Source organism: Lipotes vexillifer, unplaced genomic scaffold, assembly GCF_000442215.2.
Source record: "Lipotes vexillifer unplaced genomic scaffold, Lipotes_vexillifer_v1.1 scaffold916, whole genome shotgun sequence".
Lineage (NCBI taxonomy): Eukaryota > Metazoa > Chordata > Mammalia > Artiodactyla > Lipotidae > Lipotes > Lipotes vexillifer.
In genome coordinates, this window is record NW_006798383.1 from 3,533,571 (window position 1) to 3,542,403 (window position 8,833).

An 8,833-nucleotide genomic window follows, 5' to 3' on the forward strand; every position below is an offset into this window, starting at 1 on the left:
AAATTCACTCCAATTTTTAAATTACTTTCAAAAGCAGTGCCATTACAAGGTACTGACAATCACATTACGTACTCAAAATGAATGTTAATCAAACTAACATTCAAAAAATAAAAATACTGTTGCAAAGAGGCACCCCTTGTTGTAAGGTATGTTAAAGGAGTCTTTATTACACTGAAGGCTTATGGTACGGGCCATAAACCCTACAGGAGACAGTCTCTTCACACAGAAAAATTATAATCCATCCCTTTTAGAAGTGAATAATATCTCTTTAGTAGTGTTGCTGGTTGAAAAAAAAAGTTACAAGTTCTAAATAAGATGGCAACATACAAAAGTGGCCCATAGTTTTGGTCTTTGTCTAAGAGGTACATTCTGTAATTTAACAAAGACTGGCTTTAAATCTTCAGTTCAAAAGCACACTTCTTTTCCGAAAGGATGACTGACCAACTGATGCCATTCAGAGAGCAGAATCCTAACCACGAACTTGAAAGGGGTATGGCTCAATGAAGACAAAAACAAAAACAGTAACTGATTTACCTCAAAGATTAGGAAACAAAATCAATGTCAAAGTATTTGAAATCATAAAAATTCATTGCTTTAAAAATTTCCCCCTGAGCTGTGGATGCTTTTTATATATAGTCTCTAGTAAAACAGATGCATTCTATAATACCAAGTTGTAATTATAAATCCTATGATTCTTGGTGCTGAAAATAGATAAGTTATGTCTCAAACAGCACAAAGTGATAGCAATTACACATTTCGTGGAAATCTTTGGTGAGATGCAATCCTGCATAAGTCTCCTTATTTTGTTTCCCTCCTCATAATACCCTTAGAATCTTCAAGTAATTTTCAAAGGAGAAACCACAAGTCCATAATGAAGGACCAGCAGACCATCCTGAAAAGAAAAAAAGTGTTCTGCAGTTATTTAAAAATCAGTTACGTAAATGATCAAGTCAAAGATAGTTTATTCTGGGGCTTCCCTGGTGGCGCAGCGGTTGAGAGTCCGCCTGCCGATGCAGGGGACACGGGTTCGTGCCCCGGTCGGGGAAGGTCCTGCATGCCGCTGAGCGGCTGGGCCTGTGAGCCATGGCCGCTGAGCCTGTGTGTCCGGAGCCTGTGCTCCGCAATGGGAGAGGCCACAACAGTGAGAGGCCCACGTACCACAAAAAAAAAAAAAGATAGTTTATTTTTCATAACCCGACACTAATGTGAAATTCTTTGATTTAAAGAGAATAAAGGGTCCAAGATAAATAAACTTGCTTGTTCACTCACTTCATTACTAAACACTCCCTGTTAATGTGCCTTTCTAATGACTCTCAGAAGAAAATTCTGAAACTACCAGGTATCCACAGTTAGTCACGGTTGTTTATGGCAAAACAGTTCTTCAAAAAGAACTAAAAGATACACATTTCATTCTGCACAGATTACTTAATATATCACCCAAGCACTGGACTTCTCTAAAAAAGACTCAATTATCATAAAGTATCATGGATCTGATAAGAAAATAAAACATTTATTTCCTACATAAATGCAGCTTACAACTAAAACAAGTGAGAAAATTTTGGAACTCTTACCCATTTAATGTATCATACATTTTACTTCCTCCTTGAAGTCTGTTCAATACAATTTACCCTTTCTTTGATATCCAGAGTCATCATTATGAACAGTAACTACACTGTGCTGTAACACAGTGATGTCCTCTCGGGCCGTGGGAAACTTAACCTGACAGTAAATGACTCCAGATACCTTGTTTCTGAGTCTTTTTATGTCTCCTCTCTTGATATCAGGTCTTAATTCTTTGTGCTCTCACCAAGGCTGCTTAAAAGTGTGCTTTTTAAGGTGTTATTTCTAATCTACTATGAACTGGAAAACTAGCTTAAAAGGAAGGCTCACTGGGGAAGTATGCCATGGGCAATGGGCCTACTTTGAGCAACATATAGAGGGAGTGGTGGCATGCACGCCTTGCATTTCCAACCCTTCGCTAGCTATCGCTCTCTCTTTCTTCTTTATTAAGCTTTTTCATGGCTCCACTTCCTCATTTCTCATTCACTATTCAACTCACTGCAATCTGGCTTCTGTTACTGGCAAGTTCGGTGAAAACTCACCAGAATTCTAGAAAGGGGTTCACCAATTCAAATGCCCACAAAGGCCAGAAAAGTAACATAAATGAATATGTGAATCACGTATGTAGTCTAATAGGGTATGTTGAGACCAGTGGTAAACCAGAGAGCAGATGCTTAGCTAAAGGAATTTAAACTCAAAAATTAGAATAAGCAAACAAAGTATAAGTCCCATACCATGTTTGGCCCACGGACCATCAGACCTGTTCTAGACTAACTAGTCTAATCAAAGTAAATGAATTTGTATTCTAACACACACAGAAGGATCCTATTAACATTTTTACATGAATAAAAATTACATTTTACATAATGTCAATTTTTTTGCATATAGCTATATTTCACAATTACAAGCTGTTTCAAAATCTCAAAACTTCAATACATGTATAAAATCGCATTTTATGAAATGAGATAATTCCTTATAATTCAAATTTAAATCTATGTCTATTATGTTTATATTCCATATAAATATATGGAAATATATAAATATTATTTATATTTTATATTTAGATATCTCCATTCATGGTCTTCTTAAACTATCCAACCAGAGTGAATCTTCTAAAAGGTAAGTCAGCTTATGTCTCTTCTGTCCTTGGCTCAAATCTCTCCAATCAGTAGTTTCCACTCAATTAAAATCCAAAGTTCATACTACAGCCTATAAAGTCCTGCATGGTTTTATTCCAACTGCTCAGATCTCAGCTCCTACCATTCTCTCCCTCACTTGCTACCTTCTAGCTTTCCCACTGCAGAGATATGTTATTCATTTAGCTAAGAGGTCCTGAGATTACATGACACATTGTTATCAATGAGGACTTTAACTAATTATATTTCAGGTTATTTAAGTTCTGGGACTTGCTCATCTCTGAATCTCCCCATGCCTAGAATAGTGCTCCGTAAATACTTTTTGAATTGAAGTCATATTTTCTACCCACTCCACTGACTTTTCAATTTTACTCCTAGATTCTTACATTTCTAATCAAGCTTAACTTTTAAAAAGACAATCAGGATTTCCCTGGTGGCACAGTGGTTAAGAATCCGCCTGCCAATGCAGGGGACGCAGGTTTGAGCCCTGGTTCGGGAAGATCCCACATGCTGTGGAGCAACTGAGCCCGTGCGCCACCACTACTGAGCCTGCGCTCTAGAGCCCATGAGCCACAACTACTGAGCCCACGTGCCACAACTACAGAAGCCTGAGCACCTAGAGCCCATGCTCCGCAACAAGAGAAGCCAGCGCAAGGTAATGAAGAGTAGCCCCCGCTCGCCGCAACTACAGAAAGCCCGTGTGCAGCAACAAAGACCCAACGCAGCCAAAAATAAATAAATAAATTTATTTTTTTAAAAAAAGACAATCATTTTCTAAGATTTCTGAAGTTTGACCTTATAAAAATTTTAAGAAATGTTTTGTTTATATCTCTAAGTATGCTTTACTTAGCCAAGAAACAATTTTGCTTTTGTATTTTATGAAGAATCTTTTGAATTATTTGTTACCAAAATGTAGACAATTGGTATGGTGCTCTATTTCTAAAAACATGTAAGAATAATCAAATAATCACCCAAATAAGTATTCAGCTACCCTTTTGTTAAGATTCTAAGCTTTAAGCTCAAATTTTTTAATAGGTGAACCTTGATTCTACCACTAACTAGCCAAGTGACCTTGGGCAAGTTACTTAATCTCCCTACACCAGTTTCCTCATCTATATGATCCACCAACGGATTTTAGAATTAGAGGGTAAAGTTCCAGGAGTAACTGGATCTTTCTCTTCATTAAAATTGTAAGTCTTATCTTGCTTTTCATGTATCCTGACCAGATTTCATATTATATTCCCACTCACATTATAGGCTAATTAAAACATCAAAACGGTTACCATGGCTTCTTACCAATTGAGCAAGGAATGGTATGTAAATCTCTATAGCCTAATGAGTCTCTACAAATTTTTCTTAAAGAAATGTCCTTGAAGATACATTTGCCCAGTAGTCTTCAAAGCTCAACTGCAATACTGGACAGAGAAAAAAGAAAAAAAGGCCTCTAGAATCAAACTGCCTGCAGTTTGAGCCCTGGTTCACTCACTCACTCACTCACTGTGGGCAAGTTACATGTCCTCTCTGTACCTTGGTTTCCTTATCTTTAAAATTGGGGAAAAAAGAATATCTGCCTCATAAAACTATGAGGGAATAAGAAAGCTAATCGATACAAATCATTTAGAAGAATGCCTGACACACAGTAAGCATTCAATAAACATTAGCTTTATTATTTACAGTCCAGATAATTTCAAGAAAATTATAGAATATTTCTTAAAACTTTACTGATAACATGCAACATTTTTCTTTCATTAAATAACTTGTCCATTAGGCATAAATACGGTAAAGTCTAAGACCTACCTGCATTGCTGCATCACCTATTGCACGTCGAATTTCCCTTAGAGTTTGATAGCGCTCTAACAAGTGATCACCACAGATGATATCTACCTACAGGCAAATAAGAGTATAAGTTTGCTTTCCTGCTTCAGAAAACCATATGACAAAATGAGGAAGATCAACATAATTATTTTTAGACTAGACTTTGCTATTTTAGACTGATTAAACACTATCAAGAAAGATTTTAGAAACTTTTTACAAATAAAGTAAAATGGAAGGAGCATTAAAGGACATAGCAGGACAAACAACACTACAACAGACATTCAAAATGATTTCCTTGAATCTCTGAGAACAAGTTAAATCATATTTGATATGTTCAGCACAAGAAGGCCGAGAAAAGTCTATTATTTTAAAAAGTTTCATGACACAATGATTAATAGGGCTCATAATGCTTAAAAAGGCAATCTTTAGTTATTTGAATAATTTTCTTAATGAGGAATATCTCATTTTCCAACGGTGGAAAGTCTACTACTGACATAAAGTACACAATAAGGGAACTGTTTTACAGATGGAACAATCTTAACAAGGTCTTTTCAGCCCTTTTAGTAAGGTCAAAGCTCTAAGATAAATCTACTTTTATATAGAATGCTCTAGAAAGAACGATATGGTTGTACAGTTATATACTATATTGTAATATGATTCCAGTATACGCACTTGCTAGAAACAGAAATGCAAATCCTTATATTCTCTTTCACTGAGTACTCCTTTCCCGTTGCCTTAAAATGGGAACAGGTCCTCAACATCTTATTTAATACATATCACTTAACAGGCTCCCCCTCCTAATGTCCCTATTTAGCTTATAGCATGAGATTTCTCTTTGCTCCAAACCAAAATATCAGCTCTAACTCCTATTTCTCCTTTTCCTTTCTTCTCACATGCAGTTACCAAGTCCTGTTGCTTCCTTCTTCACCATGCCTTTTAAGTTCATATCATTCTTTCAACTGCTGCTCTTAGGCTTAAACCACTGAAACCGTCTCCTAACCAGATTTCCGACCTTCAAATTCCGTTTACTCTAAAAATCCTATGCACTGCCAACATGTTAGTTTCCCTAAAACCTTCAGCATGGTTGGGTAAGAATAGTAAAAGCAGTTGCATTTAACTGAGCAGCCTCTATGCACAGCATTTGTTACACTATATATTTGACATATGTTACCTCATCTCATTTTCACATTCCCATGAGCTAGGTATTGTAATTCCCATTTTACAGATAGGACGCTAAGAAGTAAAGACATTAAACTTTCCTAAGGTCACAAAACTAGTAAGTAGCAAAGTTCAGATCGGAACCCAGGTCTGTCCCCAGGTCTATCTTTCTCCAAAGATAAGTGCATGTCAGGGGTTGGCAAACTTTCTACAAAGAGCTAGATAATAAACATTTTAGGCTTGTGGGACTCAGGATCACTGTCACATGTGCTCAATTCTGTCACTGTAGCATGAAAGCAGCCATAGTATGGCTGTTCCAATACAACATAATTCATAAAAAGATGGCAGGTTAGATTTGGTCCATAGGTCAGTTAGTCAAGCCCTGTGGTATCTCACAATGAATAATCTCCGATTAGTAACAACTTTTGTTTTATGCTTACCAGTTTTAAAGTTGGCAAAGCAATACTTGCCTGCAAAAGGACTTGAAAGCAATAATAGCAGATCTTGTGCACAGAACTTAGGTCCATGAAAAATGAAAGAACTTGGAAACTAACATTATGTTTTTATTAAGTATCCGACTATCCAGAGATCACCATTCTTAGTGGGCTTCACCACATGGTATACATTTATGATTTGGTTACTACAATTTTCTTTTCAACTTAATCTTACCCCCCAGAGGTTAGCCATTTACTAACAGTTTGATGCATATGCTCCTAGATGCAATGTGTGCATGTGGGGATTGTGGTTTTGTTTTTCTAGAAATGGGATCATGTCACATATTTTGTTCTACATATTTTTAAAACACACACAGACACAAACAACAAAAACTTAATATACTACGGAATCTCTTGGAATGCACAGTTAGCTCTCTGTGTTTAATAGCTGCATAGTGTTCCATTTTATGAATATATCATAAACTGTATCTCTATCCTCCTGATAAACATTTAACTACTTCTCATTTTACACGCTGATTTTTAAGTTACTTGACTGTAAATTCTTCATAAATTAGTTCATTCAAACAGAATCACATCTCTGAGGGTGCCACAAACATGACCCACATATTTGATAATTTGCTAGAAGGACTCACAGGACTCAGCATGATCACAGCTATGAGTAATTACAGCAACACAGCAAGGATACACAGTCAGATCATCAGTAAGGTAAAAAGATGTAGGTAGAGTCTGGAGAAATCCACGCACAGGCTTCCTATGCTCTTCCCTCCCAGTCCAAGAGGAGATAACACCCACACACTCTTTTCTCTAGCAGTGGAAATGCAGTCAATTTGTGCAGTGTTTCTGCCCAGGGAAGCCCATTTGAGGCTCAGAGTTTAGGGTTTTTATTGAGGGATGGTCATGTTGGCATTCTCTGCCTAGCAACTACCAAATTCCAGACTCCCAGAAGCAAAGCAGGTATTCATCATAGACCCATTGTTTGTACAGTCTAGGTACAGGGAAACACCCTTAATAGTTAGGTAACTTTTCATATTAGCACAGGGAACTTTTTATAATCCAACTTCCTAGATGCTAGGCAAGGGCCAACCTTGTAAGCCAGCCCTCCTAAAGGCAGCAGCCTCAGGTCTGCTTTGTTAACTCTTTTCTGCTTAATCTTTCTACCCTTTGGAGTATTAAGTCTTAGTTAGGAAGAATAACTACGATATTTCTGAATCTCAGAGCAGAAATGGTAATGTGAAGATAGTCTTAAGGGAAGAAAAACCCTTATCTTTTTAAAAGCAAGATCACACTAAAGCTTTCAGGACAGGATTTTTCACTGATTGAGCCAGTGCCACACCCATTCCTCTTTGTTCATACATACTTTTCTTTGATAGAAAGTTCTTTTTTCTTTGTCTGTCTGGCAAAAAAAAATCCATTCTTCAAATCCTTTCTTTGACCTCTCCAGAGTTAAATCATTCACTCTGTGCTCTTGTGGCACTCATCATATCCTATTGTCATTCATTGTTTACTTTTATATCTTTCCCACACAACACGGAGTCACCTGGTGGCATTTTCCGTCTCATCTTTGTACTGGAGGCCAAGCACATAGATGCTCAATTTAGTACCAACAGATAGTAAATGAATGGTAGGGATACACCATATGACATGTTAGAGTCTCTGAAAAATGATTTGGAAATAATTCAATGATAGGGTTAAGGTCATATACTAAATAAATAATGAAAAAAGGAACCTGGGCTTCACTGGTGGTGCAGCGGTTAAGAATCTGCCTGCCAATGCAGGAGACACGGGTTCAAGTCGTGCTCCGGGAAGATCCCACAAGCCACGGAGCAACCAAGCTCGTGCGCCCCAACTACTGAGCCTGCGCCCTAGAGCCCGTAAGCCTCAACTACTGAGGCCCGCACGCCTAGAGCCTGTGCTCTGCAATGAGAAGCCACCACAATGAGAAAGCCAGCGCACTGCAACAAAGAGCAGCCCCATGGGCTTCCCTGATGGCGCAGTGCCTGCCGATGCAGGGGATACGGGTTCGTGCCCCGGTCCGGGAAGATCCCACATGCCGCGGAGCGGTTGGGCCCGTGAGCCATGGCCGCTGAGTCTGCGCGTCTGGAGCCTGTGCTCCGCAACGGGAGAGGCCACAACAGTGAGAGGCCCACGTACCGCAAAAAACAAACAAACAAACAAAAAAAACAAAGAGCAGCCCCTGCTCGCCTCAACTAGAGAAAGCCTGCGCAGCAACGAAGACCCAACTCAGCCAAATAAATAAATTTATTTTTAAAAAAAACCTATCTTTTAAGATGGAATTAATTATGGTAGGATTAACAACAAAATCTACTACCACATCTTTTATATAGAGAATATGTAGTGATCAATGTGGTAATCATTTCAAAAAAGCAAAATAAGGTCTGAAGGTCAAATAATGTACAAAGGAACACAAGAGTTATTAAAAAACAAGATACAATAAGACAGCAATAAATGCAAAACACCATTAAATCAACCATGGTGATCCAGAGGCACTGGGCTCTCTTATGTGAAAGAAATCTACTTAGATAATTATTGATTTCTCATTTGAATTAACTTAAATCTCTTAAGAACACATGTCTACATTTTTTTTATCTTTCAGAACTGTCTTCCTTCTTTATTTTAATCTGCCACAAATAAATAATACTTTTAAAGGTATTTTATCATTTAACAGTCCCCTAGTAGTCATTCATTCCT

The 8,833-nt window shown here is 37.8% G+C and overlaps 1 protein-coding gene across 2 annotated transcripts in view; it reads right to left on the reverse strand.

Annotated features, from left to right (window-relative positions):
- Positions 1 to 835: 835 nt before the first annotated feature.
- PCGF6 (polycomb group ring finger 6) overlaps positions 836 to 8,833 on the reverse strand; it is a 28,380-nt gene continuing 20,382 nt past the window's right edge. For both annotated transcript variants that reach the window (XM_007470426.1, XM_007470425.1), the window contains 2 exons: positions 4,494 to 4,580; positions 836 to 892 (listed from right to left, as the gene is read on the reverse strand). In XM_007470426.1, coding sequence (XP_007470488.1) covers positions 836 to 892; positions 4,494 to 4,580 — 144 coding nt within the window. The remainder of the gene's footprint in view (positions 893 to 4,493; positions 4,581 to 8,833) is intronic.